Raw genomic sequence first — 19,996 nt, forward strand, 5'->3', positions numbered from 1 at the left:
GTTTAATAACACGACCCTATTTTTTGTTTGTTTATTAATCCTTCATCAGGTGGATTGGGTTTTTTTTGTTTTGTTTTGTCTCTGTGTCCCTGTCTCACTTTTTAACGCTGTTTGTGGCTGAACAGTCTGAACAGACAACAACTAAACTGAGTTTAAATAGCCATATGTGTTCCAAGTGTCAGAGGTGACAAAAAGGTGACTGCTGCAGCAGATGCAGTAATTGTCTCTAATCATTGACCACTTTTGTATTATACTTTTTTTTCAGCAAGAGGGTCCCTGGTTCAAATCCCGGTTAGAACAGGGTTCGGTCCAGGCGGGGGCCCTTCTGTGCGGAGTTTGCATGTTCTCCCCGTGTCTGCGTGGGTTCTCTCCGGGGTCTCCAGCTTCCTCCCACAGTCCAAAGACATGCGGCTCAGGTTATTTGGTGACTCTAAATTGCCCTTAGGCGTGACTGTGAGTGTGTATGGTTGTCTATCTATATGTGTCGGCCCTGCGATGGTCTGGCGACCTGTCCAGGGTGTACCCCGCCTTCTGCCCGATGACAGCTGGGATTGGCTCCACCCTTGCGAGGACAAGCAGATACAGACAATGAATGAATGAAAACAATGAATGAAGGACAAGCAGTTACAGAAAATGACTGACTGACTTTTTTTTCATCTTTCATATTTTGTTCTTTATCTGCTTTTGTTTCCTCCCTGCCCTCTCTGGATAAAATGGCATCTCCAGGATAACTCTGTTTTTCTCTGATGTCAGCAGACCTTTGCACAGGGAATTATGGATCTTCTGCCATGAGTCCATCTCTGAGCTCCAAAGTGCAGCTCTGGCTCTGATGAACTGTGAGACTTCAGCCTTGCAGCCTTTGGCCAAAGTGATGCGTCTCTTTACAGATGGTGACGATATCCATGCCAAGGAAGAGAGCGTTGAGCCCAATGAGACCGAATCTGGCTGACTTAGAGAGGGCAAGAGACCCTTTGACTGCTGCCTGTCCAATATCTGGGACATCTGAGGCCACCCTGGACACATTCACTAATGCCTGTCCTTCCTGCACTGCCACTAGGCCAGCCCCCACCGCCTGCTCATTCCTTTTCAAAGCCTTAAAAGCGGAGACATCTGTAACAAGTGAGCTAATACTACGTCCAATTGACACAGTTTTGGACAGCAACATCAATTTCCTCAAATATTCTGCATTCACAGGAATGTTAGCAGCTGGTTGAGCAGACACTTCCTCAAGACAATCCTGGAGACTCTGCACATCCTTCATGAATCTCTGGAGGATTTTACCAGCTTCCGTTTGATGTTTATGGTTTACTATAAGTTCTGTGGCCGTGGTAACCACACTGTTCGCTCCGCTGGTTATTCCCCAGCGCTGTCCCTCCTATTATCAGACCGAGAGACACTCCAGCTGTTACAGGAATCAATGCCAAACCTACAATGGAAAGCACACCCCCAACTGCCCCCACTGAGCTGCCTGCCACACTGGAGATCTTTGCCCTTTATGCATCCTGTCCAGCTGAACAGCGTTCTCCTCCAGCTCTTTGAGAAACTGCAGCATCCTCAGCTGTCGTTTGCTGAACTCATCAATGAAACAATGACATGACACTTCCTGGAACAAGAAGATCGTCCTGAAGTGTTGGTCCATCCTTTTACAGAGAATAAACAAAAGTACAAATTAGAGCTGGGCGTTATGGCCTTGAAAATAATATCACAATATTTTTGGGCTATATCACCGTACACAGTATATATCACAATATTTTAAGTCCCCTCAAAAGCTTCATAAATGCTAGACTGGGACACAAAATCAAATGTCACAATATGACAAAATACGTAGATATTGATATTGTTACAATATTTTAGAGATGACTATTTGTACTTGTACAAAATATCAACACAATGAGATTTTTGATTATCATCACTAATGTGGATTTAATGACTTAAGCGGGTGAACGCAAGTATTAGAACAAATAGATCAGTCTGATAAGTTAGAAAATTAGACAATAACACTTGTTTCATATCATGATATGATGATATCCAAAATCTCAGATGGTATGTGGTCTTATATCATGGTAAAGGCGTGTATGTGTATATTACCCAGCCCTAGTACAAAGAAAATGTACAAAGAGGTGTTTAAAAGAATAGCCTGTTATTTCAAGTTTTGATGCACACAGTGAGGATCTGGTGTGCTCTGATTTTTGGACTGAGACAAATCCAAAAAAATTGTAATGGCTATTAAATTTATATGGCTATATAAGCCATAAAATCACAAATTAGGTTTTAAAGACTAACTGCTGCCCCAACAAATGCTCTCTCTTGCACTGCAGGTTAATTAGTAGTGAATATTTGTTCTTCCAAAAGCTGTGTATCCTGTGATGGAACACTGCGTATTTCTACATCTCAGCTAACTACACCTGACCTGGGTCTCGGATGTAATAATCCCATAGACTGCATATAAAGATGAACGACATGACAATGCCCCCAAAGTGCAACTTTTCAAGCTCTATTGCCGCCTGGTGACCGACTGCAGGAAAGGTCAGAGTGCCCGCCCCTTCATGTTAGTATATGGACATAGGCCAAACTTAAAACTTAAAGTGCATGCTAAATATAAAGTTTTCCTAAGGATGATTTCTGTAACTGAAAGTAGTTCCTTTCAACCTAATGTATGTTTAAGTATTTGTTTTTATGATTAGTTCCGTTTTCGTGAGTTATTAAATTAGAAAAAAAGAGATCTTCCACCATGATTGACATCTGTGACGGCCAATCCATGTGTCATATTCAATGCAGCTGCTCACAACTGGTCTGATGGGTTTTTTGGCGTGAACTCCCCCACTACAGTCATCGCTACTGCACAGAATCGAGCTCTAAATGACAAGATGGCAAAGCTCATATCTCAGAGATTTTAACCTCACTTAAGCATAGTGGGTTAAGTGGGGGTGTGTTGTCCATCTTTATATACTGTCTGGTCAAAGAGTAACACCTTACTTAAAATGCAGATTTACTGGGATTGTGGTTGTTGTGCAATGTAGCTATAATTTCAAAGTTTCTACAATTCAAATGTAGTCCCACAGAGGTCAGTTACAAATAATACATGCACTAGAAACACTTATATATAAAATTTTTGGACAAACCAATCATGGACTAGCGTTTACCTGATTCTGTCAAGCTGATTAACAAGTTGAAGCATCCTTTGCATGTCATTTTCTGACAAATCCACATTGAGGTCCACCAGGGTTTTTGGGGCCTTCAGACCAAACTCACAGAAGGAGCTGTATAAGACAGTTACTTTTAAATTCCACTGAAATTACTGCAGTCTCTTTCATAACAATAAAAACAAAATGTGCGTATTATTTTAAAGAAATGTCAGCTTACCTTTTCTGTAACTTCTCACAGATTTTCTGGGTGGTCTGAATGTATTTGTCCAGCTGATATGACAGCACTTCCTTATTCTGAAGTTTGGGGAGGAAGAAGACACGTGCATCTCTCTTAAACACGAGGAGGAGAGGGCAGATCAGCCGTGCAGCAATGATGACAATCTGAACATGTTCAGGGCTGATTCGCTCTGGCAGATGTAACACCTGGTTCTGCTCTTTGAACACTTCAAGCGAGGTGACCGCCAGCATCTCCACTGCAACCAGGAAGCAGTCGAGCTTCCGCAGACCGCCCAAAGCATCCTTCAGCACAGCATCTAACTTTGGTTGGTCATTCTCCTCTTTTATCTTTGCAATCTCTTTCTTCCTTGCACATGTCCATTTGGGGAGCCTCTCGCAGAATTCTCTAACTGTGTCAATGTGACTGAGGGTCTCTGTGACATACTGGCGCAAGGCCTTCTCCAATTTCACTCTGTAACACAAAACATCAATAGATAAAAATTACTTGTCTCTAATCCCGTCTTTGACTTGTCTCTGCTGACATGAAGAAGTTTACTTTTTATATACTTCAGATCATGCCTAATGCCAGTGCCCTTGGTAAATACAGAGAAGTTTTTATGTTCCCAGCAAAAGTCACGCAAGGATAGGCCCACTCATTTTTTCTTTCAAACATCCATTTTGTGTTTTTTCCTTCATATTACATCTTCATAACACAGAGACTACAGAAACATTTAATCAAAGCACAATAACATTGGTAAAGCATTTTAAAACAGCTGAATGACTACAAAGTACACTACAAACAAAAAGTACAAATACTGGATTTAAATTAAACAAAACAAATGTATGATAATTCTAACCCAAAATATGATAATGCAACCCAAATGCCATCTAATATATATAGGCTTTTTTAGTCAGCACACATTAGCAGTTCCAACCTGGGTCAGGACCCCTCCCAAAATTAATATGAGGGGGTGATGATCAACAGGATGGAAAAGCAAACAAATATGTTACATAATATTCCTAATATCTGTTTGTTTTTGTTTTTTTTTACTATCATTTCTACTCTTTAACATTACTTACTTCTAAAACAATGTCTATATTATACAGATATAGCAGAAAAAAGGGCATAATGCATGTCGTGATTGTCAGCCAGAGAAGTATTTGTCTGTCGTTGCACTTACAAGATTTTGACCAGCCGATGTCGCCAGATCTCACCTGGTTTTTCAAGGTTTCAGAAAACTAAAAATATTCGACATATTTTGGGGGTACAGTAATTCACAGTACAACATCTTCCAGACTATATTGATTTTACAGTATTCATTAATACATTGACTGACCTAATAAAAGCTAAAATGCGTTTATTTCTCTATGTGTTGCTTAAGATATGAAAATGTGTTTAATACTAAAACAATCCTGTACACTCAGGTTTTAAAAATGTTTTAAAGCTCATAGCATATTTAACGAGTTATTAATTGTGTTGATTGAAATTAGTGTATCAGAGTTTCTGGCATTCAAAGATCTGTCTCCTAATACTTATTTCCCGTCGACACTTTACTGCAGGCTCTTCTCTCACTTCAAAAGTATCTCTCAGTTTTAAACTCTTTACCTTGTAGAAGACATGTTTCTCCTCTTGATTTGCTGTCTTCGTCTTCAGTTAGGCTACATATCGGAAACGTATTATATGTTGTGCATGGTTACAATAATAAAATTCCCCGCGTATAGAAAAATAAAGCTTTGTTACGAGACTAATTGCTGTTAACAGAAGAAAGGTGCGCAGGACAAAAGAAAATTAGGGAACACACTGAATATGCAGTGAATCTGATGAAATTAAAAAAATCAAATAACACACACACACACACACACATATGTTGAACGACAGAATTCCTAATGCAAAAGACCGACGCAAAACAGAAAGCATTTTATGATTGTTTAACTTTCGTTTTCAAATTTCTTGTTGAACACAAAAACATCACGGCCACATCCTGTTTCCAGTAAATGCCACCCAACTTGAAATACGGGCCCTGTTGACGCCTCCTCTTTAAACAATGTTTATCACTTGTCTGCTGAGCCCTACGTGTATCATTGTAAGGCGCGGTGTGCTTCTGCTTAACTTCGACTGTATCTCAGTGAAAATAAAAACAAAACTTCACAGAGATTACACTAAATGGCATTCAAGACTTCCTTATAATACCTCCATGCATTCAAACCATGGATGCATTATAACCGAGCCGGACTAAGTGCTGGCGTACTGCGGGCCAGCGTCATACCTCACTTCCGCCGCACGTTTGTCTGTGCCGCTGGCGTCGTCTCTGTGCTGCTCCTACGAGCAAGTCCCAGCTAATCTTCTAACTTGCTTCTTACTTCGACTGCTTTTTATTTGTCTGTGACTGAAAACTCACATAAGCTTTACTTAATCACTCACAGCTGTCTCCTCTCAGCGGTTTTTGTATTCTGTTAAATCACAGCCGCTCACTCACTGTTAGCCCGTTAGCTTCTTTAGCATTAGCTCTGGTTAGCGATGGCTTCTCCCTGCTCCTCTCCCTGCTCTTCTCCCTCTTGTGCTCTCTCCTGCTCAGTGTGTCAGGTGTTTAGTTACTCCTCTGCCTGCTTTAGTGATAGTGGTACCTGTAACAAGTGTCGTTTATTTGCTGCGCTGGAGGCGAGGCTGAGCGACCTGGAAATGCAGCTCCGCATCGTGGAAAATCCCTCTTTAGCTGCAGTAGTTAGCAAGCCCCCTGTAGCCGGTGCGGACCGACATAGCAGAGCCTCTGCTAGCCGTCCCCGGCACCCCCCGTGCAGACAGGTGACTGTCCGAGCGAAGCAGAGTAAGCCGAAGCCCACGGCCCACGTGTGTAACATTGCAAAAAATAGACATATCCTGTCCCAAACACATGCTGAAAAATTAGTTCATGCATTTGTCACCTCTAGGCTGAACTCTCTATTATTTGGTTGCCCCAACAAATGTGTTTGGTCTCTCCAACTGGTGCAGAACGCTGCTGGTCGTGTTCTAACAGGAACCAAGAACAGATCATATTTCTCCTGTTTTAGCTTCTCTGCACTGGCTCCCTGTGAAATCCAGGACTGAATTTAAAATCCTCCTCCTTACTTACAAAGCTCTAAACGGTCAGGCTCATCCTGTCTGTGGCAGCTCATAGTTCCCTACCATCCCTCAAGATCACTGCGCTCTGAAAATGCAGGGTTACTTGTGGTTCCCAAAGTTTCCAAAACTAGGATAGGAACCAGAGCCTTCAGCTACCATGCTCCTCTCCGATGGAACCATCTTCCAATTTCGGTCAGGGAGGCAGACACCGTTTCAACTTTTAAGGGTCGACTTAAGACCTTCCTCTTTGATAAAGCGTATATTAGGGCTGGCTCAGGCTGCCTGGACCAGCCCCTAGTTAGGCTGACATAGGTTTAACCTGCCGGGGGACTTCCTCTGATTCGCCGAGCTCCTTTGCCTTCTCTTAATGCCGCCATCGGAATCTGATACTATGCCCCCCCCCCCCCCCCCCCGCCCTCACCCTGATTGTGGTCTGGTCTTGGTTGCGCCAATGTTGTGATCTTGCCTTTAGACACCTCCCTATCAACATATGCATGAGGCTGTTATCATCACCCTCAACATCATCATAGAGTGCAATTAATAATTTCACACCTACCGTTATTGTAATATGACATGCATCTGTTTCTATTATTGCTGTGCCTCTCTCCCCCTCTCTCCCCCTCTCTTTCTCTTTCCTTTTTTTGCCATGATTGTATTTCATTTGTCATTAAGGCAAACCATGTTTTGTGATAATGGCTCTATAAATAAAATTGACTTGACTTGACCTAGCCCCATTAGCTGCAACATTTAGGTGATATACTACAGTGATTATTTTATTAAGGCAAGACTTTTACATATAACAGTATTTCTACACTGTTTCTTTGTTTCTTGTTTAAGTAAAAGATCTGAATACTTGTTCCACCAATGCAAAGCTCAGCTGACACAAGAGAGCAGCAGAGTGGATTGAGGACCACACCCTGATTTCACAGGTGCTGATATCAGCAATACACTGTTCAGCATCTGTGTCAGTGTTAGTTACAGGACGGTCCACTCACACTTAGTTATGACCCCAGGGAGAGTCACACAAAATTCACACAAGAGGCATTTTAGAAACGGACAGTGGACATACTACAAAATACATCACATTATAATGAATTCAAACACATTGCTGAAGGTAAAAAAGAAATATTGATCCCTACAGAAAAATTTAGTAATTGAAGCAGAAGCAAAAAGATGGAAAATAAGCACAAAAAGAGAAGGAAATAAATCAGTATAACATACTTAACAAGAGCACTTTCAGTCAAAATCACAAGATGAGCAATACACCCACAGTACCCATCGTGACTGATAATGCACTTAAAGCACTCTAATATTGCAGTACCATCTCAAGCAAAGTGCCACATTAGTGTGTTAAGCTGCTGCAAAGTCAGCAAGTTAAAGTACATGGGATAGTAAAATGACTATGTCTACTATGACCACACACACCCGTAAGTTTATAATTTTCTAATAGTAATTAGAGTTTGTCTGTAATAATACAGCCACATTATAGAAAGCATGTGAAGGAATACTTATCAGTCAGACTTGTCACTTAAATCTTAAAGTATTTTTTTTTTAATTTTAATGAATTTTACACAAACACCCACACAAGAGAGAGAAAGAGCAATTAACTTACTTTAATATGTAATTTATCTGTGAAAGAACAATGTGCAGATTGAAATATATACAAAATATATACATCATACAAATTGTACAGAATGAATTTTGCATTAATTTTTTTTATGGCGGTTACATTTATCATCAGGAAAAGTACAAAATTACACCTATGATACATTATGTTTTCAAACTAATTTGGCAAAAGGTTTATAGATTCAAAGCTACTAGATTTTAATTGCCCATTACCTATTACATGATCTATAAAGCTGAGTTTAAACAGATCTCATATCTGATCACAGCATCAGAGTTGGCAAAAATGATTGGTGACACAAACGTAGTATTGTCTCTGTTCACTAAGCGCCACAACCCTTACAAGGACAAGCAGTTACAGAAAATGACTGACTGACTTTTTTTTCATCTTTCATATTTTGTTCTTTATCTGCTTTTGTTTCCTCCCTGCCCTCTCTGGATAAAATGGCATCTCCAGGATAACTCTGTTTTTCTCTGATGTCAGCAGACCTTTGCACAGGGAATTATGGATCTTCTGCCATGAGTCCATCTCTGAGCTCCAAAGTGCAGCTCTGGCTCTGATGAACTGTGAGACTTCAGCCTTGCAGCCTTTGGCCAAAGTGATGCCGTCTTTACAGATGGTGACGATATCCATGCCAAGGAAGAGAGCGTTGAGCCCAATGAGACCGAATCTGGCTGACTTAGAGAGGGCAAGAGACCCTTTGACTGCTGCCTGTCCAATATCTGGGACATCTGAGGCCACCCTGGACACATTCACTAATGCCTGTCCTTCCTGCACTGCCACTAGGCCAGCCCCCACCGCCTGCTCATTCCTTTTCAAAGCCTTTAAAGCGGAGACATCTGTAACAAGTGAGCTAATACTACGTCCAATTGACACAGGTTTGGACAGCAACATCAATTTCCTCAAATATTCCGCTTTCACAGGAATGTTAGCAGCTGGTTGAGCAGACACTTCCTCAAGACAATCCTGGAGACTCTGCACATCCTTCATGAATCTCTGGAGGATTTTACCAGCTTCCGTTTGATGTTTATGGTTTACTATAAGTTCTGTGGCCGTGGTAACCACACTGTTCGCTCCGCTGGTTATTCCCAGCGCTGTCCCTCCTATTATCAGACCGAGAGACACTCCAGCTGTTACAGGAATCAATGCCAAACCTACAATGGAAAGCACACCCCCAACTGCCCCCACTGAGCTGCCTGCCACACTGGAGATCTTTGCCCCTTTATGCATCCTGTCCAGCTGAACAGCGTTCTCCTCCAGCTCTTTGAGAAACTGCAGCATCCTCAGCTGTCGTTTGCTGAACTCATCAATGAAACAATGACATGACACTTCCTGGAACAAGAAGATCGTCCTGAAGTGTTGGTCCATCCTTTTACAGAGAATAAACAAAAGTACAAATTAGGGCTGGGCGTTATGGCCTTGAAATAATATCACAATATTTTTGGGCTATATCACCGTACACAGTATATATCACAATATTTTAAGTCCCCTCAAAAGCTTCATAAATGCTAGACTGGGACACAAAATCAAATGTCACAATATGACAAAATACGTAGATATTGATATTGTTACAATATTTTAGAGATGACTATTTGTACTTGTACAAAATATCAACACAATGAGATTTTTGATTATCATCACTAATATGGATTTAAGTGGGTGAACGCAAGTATTAGAACAAATAGATCAGTCTGATAAGTTAGAAAATTAGACAATAACACTTGTTTCATATCATGATATGATGATATCCAAAATCTCAGATGGTATGTGGTCTTATATCATGGTAAAGGCGTGTATGTGTATATTACCCAGCCCTAGTACAAACAGAAAATGTACAAAGAGGTGTTTAAAAGAATAGCCTGTTATTTCAAGTTTTGATGCACACAGTGAGGATCTGGTGTGCTCTGATTTTTGGACTGAGACAAATCCAAAAAAATTGTAATGGCTATTAAATTTATATGGCTATATAAGCCATAAAATCACAAATTAGGTTTTAAAGACTAACTGCTGCCCCAACAAATGCTCTCTCTTGCACTGCAGGTTAATTAGTAGTGAATATTTGTTCTTCCAAAAGCTGTGTATCCTGTGATGGAACACTGCGTATTTCTACATCTCAGCTAACTACACCTGACCTGGGTCTCGGATGTAATAATCCCATAGACTGCATATAAAGATGAACGACATGACAATGCCCCCAAAGTGCAACTTTTCAAGCTCTATTGCCGCCTGGTGACCGACTGCAGGATAGGTCATAGTGCCCGCCCCTTCATGTTAGTATATGGACATAGGCCAAACTTAAAACTTAAAGTGCATGCTAAATAAAGTTTTCCTAAGGATGATTTCTGTAACTGAAAGTAGTTCCTTTCAACCTAATGTATGTTTAAGTATTTGTTTTTATGATTAGTTTCGTTTTAGTGTTATTAAATTAGAAAAAAGGAGATCTTCCACCATGATTGACATCTGTGACGGCCAATCCATGTGTCATATTCAATGCAGCTGCTCACAACTGGTCTGACGGGTTTTTTGGCGTGAACTCCCCCACCGCGGTCATCGCTACTGCACAGAATCGAGCTCTAAATGACAAGATGGCAAAGCTCACATCTCAGAGATTTTAACCTCACTTAAGCATAGTGGGTTAAGTGGGGGTGTGTTGTCCATCTTTATATACTGTCTGGTCAAAGAGTAACACCTTACATAAAATGCAGATTTACTGGGATTGTGGTTGTTGTGCAATGTAGCTACAATTTCAAAGTTTCTACAATTCAAATGTAGTCCCACAGAGGTCAGTTACAAATAATACATGCACTAGAAACACTTATATTTAAAATTTTTGGACAAACCAATCATGGACTAGCGTTTACCTGATTCTGTCAAGCTGATTAACAAGTTGAAGCATCCTTTGCATGTCATTTTCTGACAAATCCACATTGAGGTCCACCAGGGTTTTTGGGGCCTTCAGACCAAACTCACAGAAGGAGCTGTATAAGACAGTTACTTTTAAATTCCACTGAAATTACTGCAGTCTCTTTCATAACAATAAAAACAAAATGTGCGTATTATTTTAAAGAAATGTCAGCTTACCTTTTCTGTAACTTCTCACAGATTTTCTGGGTGGTCTGAATGTATTTGTCCAGCTGATATGACAGCACTTCCTTATTCTGAAGTTTGGGGAGGAAGAAGACACGTGCATCTCTCTTAAACACGAGGAGGAGAGGGCAGATCAGCCGTGCAGCAATGATGACAATCTGAACATGTTCAGGGCTGATTCGCTCTGGCAGATGTAACACCTGGTTCTGCTCTTTGAACACTTCAAGCGAGGTGACTGCCAGCATCTCCACTGCAACCAGGAAGCAGTCGAGCTTCCGCAGACCGCCCAAAGCATCCTTCAGCACAGCATCTAACTTTGGTTGGTCATTCTCCTCTTTTATCTTTGCAATCTCTTTCTTCCTTGCACATGTCCATTTGGGGAGCCTCTCACAGAATTCTCTAACTGTGTCAATGTGACTGAGGGTCTCTGTGACATACTGGCACAAGGCCTTCTCCAATTTCACTCTGTAACACAAAACATCAATAGATAAAAATTACTTGTCTCTAATCCCGTCTTTGACTTGTCTCTGCTGACATGAAGAAGTTTACTTTTTATATACTTCAGATCATGCCTAATGCCAGTGCCCTTGGTAAATACAGAGAAGTTTTTATGGTCCCAGCAAAAGTCACGCAAGGATAGGCCCACTCATTTTTTCTTTCAAACATCCATTTTGTGTTTTTTCCTTCATATTACATCTTCATAACACAGACTACAGAAACATTTAATCAAAGCACAATAACATTGGTAAAGCATTTTAAACAGCTGAATGACTACAAAGTTCACTACAAACAAAAAGTACAAATACTGGATTTAATTAAACTTATTATTACATATACTAAATGTATGAAAGATTCTATAACAAAATATGATAATGCAACCCAAATGCCATCTAATATATATAGGCTTTTTAGTCAGCACACATTAGCAGTTCACAACCTGGGGTCAGGACCCCTCCCAAAATTAATATGAGGGGGTGATGATCAACAGGATGGAAAAGCAAACAAATATGTTACATAATATTCCTAAAATCTGATTGTTTTTGTTTTTTTTACTATCATTTCTACTCTTTAACATTACTTACTACTAAAACAATGTCTTTATTATACAGATATAGCAGAAAAAAGGGCATAATGCATGTCGTGATTGTCAGCCAGAGAAGTATTTGTCCGTCGTTGCACTTACAAGATTTTGACCAGCCGATGTCGCCAGATCTCACCTGGTTTTTCAAGGTTTCAGAAAACTAAAAATATTCGACATATTTTGGGGGTACAGTAATTCACAGTACAACATCTTCCAGACTATATTGATTTTACAGTATTCATTAATACATTGACTGACCTAATAAAAGCTAAAATGCGTTTATTTCTCTATGTGTTGCGTAAGATATGAAAATGTGTTTAATACTAACACAATCCTGTACACTCAGGTTTTAAAAATGTTTTAAAGTTTCATAGCATATTTAACAAGTTATTAATTATGTTGTTTGAAATTAGTGTATCAGAGTTTCTGGCATTCAAAGATCTGTCTCCTAATACTTATTTCCCGTCGACACTTTACTGCAGGCTCTTCTCTCACTTCAAAAGTATCTCTCAGTTTTAAACTCTTTACCTTGTAGAAGACATGTTTCTCCTCTTGATTTGCTGTCTTCGTCTTTAGTTAGGCTACATATCGGAAACGTATTATATGTGCATGGTTACAATAATAAAATTCCCCGCGTATACAAATAAAGCTTTGTTACGAGACTAATTGCTGTTAACAGAAGAAAGGTGCGCAGGACAAAAGAAAATTAGGGAACACACTGAATATGCAGTGAATCTGATGAAATTAAAAAAAATCAAATAACACACACACACACACATCTGCTGAACGACAGAATTCCTAATGCAAAAGACCGACGCAAAACAGAAAGCAGAGCATTTTATTATTGTTTAACTTTCGTTTTCAAATTCTTGTTGAACACAAAAACATCACGGCCACACCTGTTTCCAGTAAATGCCACCCAACTTGAAATACGGGCCCTGTTGACGCCTCCTCTTTAAACAATGTTTATCACTTGTCTGCTGAGCCCTACGTGTATCATTGTAAGGCGCGGTGTGCTTCTGCTTAACTTCGACTGTATCTCAGTGAAAATAAAAACAAAACTTCACAGAGATTACACTAAATGGCATTCAAGACTTCCTTATAATACCTCCATGCATTCAAACCATGGATGCATTATAACCGAGCCGGACTAAGTGCTGGCGTACTGCGGGCCAGCGTCATACCTCACTTCCGCCGCACGTTTGTCTGTGCCGCTGGTAGCGTCTCTGTGCTGCTCCTACGAGCAAGTCCCAGCTAATCTTCTAACTTGCTTCTTACTTCGACTGCTTTTTATTTGTCTGTGACTGAAAACTCACATAAGCTTTACTTAATCACTCACAGCTGTCTCCTCTCAGCGGTTTTTGTATTCTGTTAAATCACAGCCGCTCACTCACTGTTAGCCCGTTAGCTTCTTTAGCATTAGCTCTGGTTAGCGATGGCTTCTCCCTGCTCCTCTCCCTGCTCTTCTCCCTCTTGTGCTCTCTCCTGCTCAGTGTGTCAGGTGTTTAGTTACTCCTCTGCCTGCTTTAGTGATAGTGGTACCTGTAACAAGTGTCGTTTATTTGCTGCGCTGGAGGCGAGGCTGAGCGACCTGGAAATGCAGCTCCGCATCGTGGAAAATCCCTCTTTAGCTGCAGTAGTTAGCAAGCCCCCTGTAGCCGGTGCGGACCGACATAGCAGAGCCTCTGCTAGCCGTCCCCGGCAACCCCCGCGCAGACAGGTGACTGTCCGAGCGAAGCAGAGTAAGCCGAAGCCCACGGCCCACGTGTGTAACATTGCAAAAAATAGACATATCCTGTCCCAAACACATGCTGAAAAATTAGTTCATGCATTTGTCACCTCTAGGCTGAACTCTCTATTATTTGGTTGCCCCAACAAATGTGTTTGGTCTCTCCAACTGGTGCAGAACGCTGCTGGTCGTGTTCTAACAGGAACCAAGAACAGTGATCATATTTCTCCTGTTTTAGCTTCTCTGCACTGGCTCCCTGTGAAATCCAGGACTGAATTTAAAATCCTCCTCCTTACTTACAAAGCTCTAAACGGTCAGGCTCATCCTGTCTGTGGCAGCTCATAGTTCCCTACCATCCCTCAAGATCACTGCGCTCTGAAAATGCAGGGTTACTTGTGGTTCCCAAAGTTTCCAAAACTAGGATAGGAACCAGAGCCTTCAGCTACCATGCTCCTCTCCGATGGAACCATCTTCCAATTTCGGTCAGGGAGGCAGACACCGTTTCAACTTTTAAGGGTCGACTTAAGACCTTCCTCTTTGATAAAGCTTATAATTAGGGCTGGCTCAGGCTGCCTGGACCAGCCCCTAGTTAGGCTGACATAGGTTTAACCTGCCGGGGGACTTCCTCTGATTCGCCGAGCTCCTTTGCCTTCTCTTAATGCCGCCATCGGAATCTGATACTATGCCCCCCCCCCCGCCCTCACCCTGATTGTGGTCTGGTCTTGGTTGCGCCAATGTTGTGATCTTGCCTTTAGACACCTCCCTATCAACATATGCATGAGGCTGTTATCATCACCCTCAACATCATCATAGAGTGCAATTAATAATTTCACACCTACCGTTATTGTAATATGACATGCATCTGTTTCTATTATTGCTGTGCCTCTCTCCCCCTCTCTCCCCCTCTCTTTCTCTTTCCTTTTTTGCCATGATTGTATTTCATTTGTCATTAAGGCAAACCATGTTTTGTGATAATGGCTCTATAAATAAAATTGACTTGACTTGACCTAGCCCCATTAGCTGCAACATTTAGGTGATATACTACAGTGATTATTTTATTAAGGCAAGACTTTTACATATAACAGTATTTCTACACTGTTTCTTTGTTTCTTGTTTAAGTAAAAGATCTGAATACTTGTTCCACCAATGCAAAGCTCAGCTGACACAAGAGAGCAGCAGAGTGGATTGAGGACCACACCCTGATTTCACAGGTGCTGATATCAGCAATACACTGTTCAGCATCTGTGTCAGTGTTAGTTACAGGACGGTCCACTCACACTTAGTTATGACCCCAGGGAGAGTCACACAAAATTCACACAAGAGGCATTTTAGAAACGGACAGTGGACATACTACAAAATACATCACATTATAATGAATTCAAACACATTGCTGAAGGTAAAAAAGAAATATTGATCCCTACAGAAAAATTTAGTAATTGAAGCAGAAGCAAAAAGATGGAAAATAAGCACAAAAAGAGAAGGAAATAAATCAGTATAACATACTTAACAAGAGCACTTTCAGTCAAAATCACAAGATGAGCAATACACCCACAGTACCCATCGTGACTGATAATGCACTTAAAGCACTCTAATATTGCAGTACCATCTCAAGCAAAGTGCCACATTAGTGTGTTAAGCTGCTGCAAAGTCAGCAAGTTAAAGTACATGGGATAGTAAAATGACTATGTCTACTATGACCACACACACCCGGTAAGTTTATAATTTTCTAATAGTAATTAGAGTTTGTCTGTAATAATACAGCCACATTATAGAAAGCATGTGAAGGAATACTTATCAGTCAGACTTGTCACTTAAATCTTAAAGTATTTTTTTTTAATTTTAATGAATTTTACACAAACACCCACACAAGAGAGAGAAAGAGCAATTAACTTACTTTAATATGTAATTTATCTGTGAAAGAAAAATGTGCAGATTGGCTGCCCGGATAATATATACATCATACAAATTGTACAGAATGAATTTTGCATTAATTTTTTTTATGGCGGTTACATTTATCATCAGGAAAAGTACAAAATTACACCTATGATACATTATGTTTTCAAACTAATTTGGCAAAAGGTTTATAGATTCAAAGCTACTAGATTTTAATTGCCCATTACCTATTACATGATCTATAAAGCTGAGTTTAAACAGATCTCATATCTGATCACAGCATCAGAGTTGGCAAAAATGATTGGTGACACAAACGTAGTATTGTCTCTGTTCACTAAGCACTACTGTATTGAACAGTTTTGATTCTCTGTCACTTTTGGTATTTCATCCAATTCCTCAGAGGGAATTTCTTTTTCTGTTTCTCCTCGTTTCTTCATCTCCGTCTCTGGATAAAATGGCGTCTCCAGGTTAGCTTTGTTTTTTTCTGATGTCTCGAGACCTTCGCTCAGTAAGTCATGGATCTTCTGCCATGAGTCCATCTCTGAGCTCCAAAGTGCAGCTCTGGCTCTGATGAACTCTGAGACTTCAGTCTCGCAGCCTTTGGCCAAACTGACGCTGTCTTTACAGATGAAGAAGATATCCATGCCAAGGAAGAGAGCGTTGAGCCCGATAAGACCGGCTCTGGCTGACTTAGAGAGGGCAAGAGGTCCTTTGACTGCTGCCTGTCCAATATCTGGAAGATCTGCTGCCACCCTGGGGACGTTACGTAGGGCTTTTCCTTCCTGCACCGCCACTTTGCCAGCACTTGCAATCAGCTCATCACTTTTTAACACCTTAACAGCGGAGGCAGCATCAACAAGTGAATCAATACCCTTTCCAATAGTTCCGATTTTACAAAGCACCTTGCTCACTCCCAGAAGCATGTCAATCTGGGTCGTTACGCTTTGGGTGACGTCCTCCAGACAATCCTGGAGTACTTGCACATCCTCCATGAAGCTCTGGAAGACTTCACTCGCTTTCTTTTGATGTTTGCGGTTTACTCCAATCTCTGTGGCGGCCGTGACAGCACTGTTGACTCCGCTGGTAATTCCCAGCCCTACCCCGGTCATTGTCAGAGCCAGAGACACTCCAGCTGTTACAGGAATCAATGCCAAACCAATGATAGAGAGCACACCTCCAACTGCCCCCACTGAGCTGCCTGCCACACTGGAGATCTTTGCTCCTGTATTCATCCTGTCCAGCTGGACAGCGTTCTCCTCCAGCTCTTTGAGAAACTGCAGCATCCTGGGCTGTCTCTCACTGAACTCACGGATGAAGCCAGAACATGGCTCATTCTGAAACAAGAACATCATGCGGAAGTTCTGGTTCTTCCTGATGAAGACAAAAAGAGAACATTAAGACTAAATAAATAAGATGAAACATCTCAAATGGTAAATATGCTTAAAATTTAGTATGAAAATACTAGACTTGGGATCAGTTTTCTTTTCTTTTCTATTTTTTTTTTTTGACACGCATGAACAAATGGATTGAAAACCCCTGAAACATAATTCATCTTGCTGGCATAATGAAAAATTACAAATAATACTGAGCTATAACCTGCTGCTGGACAAAACCGATTACCCAAGGATGCATTCTTTTCTGAGTGCATCCTCAAGGTGATGTAACCGTTATGAGAGCGAGAGAATTCCTTATAGAAATCATGGAAAAACTTGTTTTAAATCATTTCAGTTATGAATATTGCATCTAATTTCCTTTAGATGCAGGAAATTCAAACAAGACTCAAAATCTAAAAATCAGAGGATCACCATAGTCATAAGAATTCATTCTGAGGGGGACCAAGGATAGCAAGCATCAAAATGTGATGAGTAGGGTGAAATCATGTTGTATATCTATATTAAAGTTATAGACATTCTGACATACTGTCAAACCCTTCACATAGAGTAGGAATGTGAACAAATACTTTTGCACTGTATCTCTATTTTTTTGAGCATGCATCAAACAGTCTAATGATAATCACATTATTATCACTTATCAAACCTTGCGCGTCCGTGCTGGCATGATATTAGGGGGCATAAAATACATACAAGGATAATGCTTACCTGATTTCATCGAGCAGATTAATGTGATGAAGCATCCTTTGTATGTCATCCTCAGACAAATCCACATTGAGGTCCACCACAGTCTCTGTGTCCTTCAGGCAAAACTCAAAGAGGCAGCTGTGAAAGACAATGTTACACTTACTTGATAAAATGAATGTTTATTATTAGAACTCTACATATTATATTAAAGAAATGTCAGTGTACCTTTTGTCTAACTTCTCACAGATTTTCTGGGTGGTCTGAATGTATTTGTCCAGCTGATATGACAGCACTTCCACATTCTGAAGTTTGGGAAGGAAGAAGACACTTGCATCTCTTTTAAATTCAAGGAGGAGAGGGCAGATCAGCCGCGCAGCTGTGATGACAACCTGAACATCTTCAGGACTGATCCCTTCTGGCAGACGCAACACCTGGTTCTCCTCTTTGAATACATGAAGCGAGGTGACCGCCAGCGTCTCCACTGCATCCAGGAAGCGGTCGAGCTCCTCCAATCCTCCCAGAGTGCCCTTCAGCACGGCAGCAAGCTCTTTCTCCAGCTCTGCACGCCTGCTGTCTGCAGTCACCTGGGTTACCTTGCTCTTCATATATTCCCAATAGCCTTACCTACCTCTGTCCTCTGACTGGGTAACATGGCCGATATCTAGGTCGATGCTGTCAGCCCTGTCCTTGATGTCCATCATCACATCCACCTCTGTCTCTCTCCCGAGCATCCATTTAGAGCTCCTCTCACAGAATCCTCTCACTGTGTCGATGTAGGTGAGGGTATCTGTGGTGTAGCAGCACAAGGCCTCCTGGAGTTCCTCTCTGTAATAACAAAAATCAAGTTTGTGAGATTTCAAAACAAATTCATACTGAACTATTGCTGTGGAGTTAATCTCACATTGATCTAATGTATCTCCACCCTAGGTTTTTTTATGTGACAGTGCAGGAGAAAGATCTGGCAGAAACCGCTCACACAAATGCTGATAAATAAAAAATGGACAAAGACCCCTGACACCCTGGCCCCCTGATCTACAGTCTCTGTTTGAAGTGATAAACATTTTAGGAATGTCTTTATTGGGTGGTGTAGCCCTTAACCTTATCCAGAGTCTCTTAATACAACAAGACATTGAAAATTACCACAGAGTCTCACAAATGTACAAAAAATGGTTTGTAACCACTAGTCAGGACAATTCACTTTTTGTATGTTGTTGCATTTACACAATTTGACCAGCAAATGTCGCCGGAGCTCAAATGGTTTATCAATGGTTCAAGGTTTCAGAAAACCTTTTTCAGTGTTCTACATATTCTGGATGCCTTACAATATGGACAAAGTTACTTGCAGTAATATATATTATTAACACAAATTATTAAGACTATGTTTTCAAAACGAAAGCTAAAAAGTACTTATTTCCCTGTTTATTGTCTTTGTGTGGTAAACATCCAGATGTACTTAATACTGAAACAATCCTGTAAGGCCTGTAAAATGACTTTAGATTACCTCTTAGCAACATAATTAACAAGCAGCTAATTTATTGTTGCATCAAATATCTGTCTCCTAATAGGTACACATAGGGGCTTCTTCTTTCACCTTATTTGACACGTTGTTTTCAGGCTTTTCTTCTCTTTTTTGTGTAAAAGTACTTCAAAGATTGAAACTCTACCTTGCAGCAGACATTCTTCTCGCGGTTTGCTGTCCTCCTTTCCTTAACAGGACGTTATCTTTTTATCTGCGGGGCGAAATAAAAAGAAACACGAAGAATGTAATTCTGATCGTTTACTGAGCTAATGGTCACCAACTTGTGCGTTGACTGAACCTGTTAAAATCACTATCTGCAGAGGAATTTTGTTGACAACACTTGGACAGACGAAGCTGTTTGGTTTCGTTTTCCCTTCTCCACATCAGCAGCGGACTGAACCACTCCTTCATTCTGTGCAATGCGCCGCGGTCAGCTGACTTTTTTTTTTATTCAGGAGGTTGATACTGTGTGTGATTGCGACAATGAAGCGAGAAAAGACCAGGCAGCAGCACGCCACACCTT

General features: G+C 40.8%; 2 protein-coding genes and 1 pseudogene across 2 annotated transcripts; all 3 read right to left on the minus strand.

The window, feature by feature from the left end:
- Positions 1 to 660: 660 nt before the first annotated feature.
- Positions 661 to 5,046, minus strand: LOC121956215 (annotated as a pseudogene).
- Positions 5,047 to 8,476: 3,430 nt separating this feature from the next.
- On the minus strand, positions 8,477 to 12,820 carry LOC121956216. Its single transcript, XM_042504347.1, has 4 exons — positions 12,783 to 12,820; positions 11,168 to 11,638; positions 10,948 to 11,064; positions 8,477 to 9,455 (listed from the first exon to the last, which is right to left on the minus strand). Exons 1-4 carry the CDS (start codon positions 12,794 to 12,796, stop codon positions 8,477 to 8,479), a joined length of 1,581 nt encoding a protein of 526 aa, XP_042360281.1. The 5' UTR covers positions 12,797 to 12,820.
- A 3,134-nt stretch (positions 12,821 to 15,954) lies between these two features.
- LOC121956666 (apolipoprotein L4-like) lies at positions 15,955 to 19,943 on the minus strand. Its single transcript, XM_042505017.1, has 4 exons — positions 19,619 to 19,943; positions 18,180 to 18,779; positions 17,976 to 18,092; positions 15,955 to 17,247 (listed from the first exon to the last, which is right to left on the minus strand). Exons 2-4 carry the CDS (start codon positions 18,557 to 18,559, stop codon positions 16,218 to 16,220), a joined length of 1,527 nt encoding a protein of 508 aa, XP_042360951.1. The 5' UTR covers positions 18,560 to 18,779; positions 19,619 to 19,943; the 3' UTR covers positions 15,955 to 16,217.
- Positions 19,944 to 19,996: the final 53 nt, after the last annotated feature.

This window comes from Plectropomus leopardus, chromosome 17 (assembly GCF_008729295.1).
Source record: "Plectropomus leopardus isolate mb chromosome 17, YSFRI_Pleo_2.0, whole genome shotgun sequence".
Lineage (NCBI taxonomy): Eukaryota > Metazoa > Chordata > Actinopteri > Perciformes > Serranidae > Plectropomus > Plectropomus leopardus.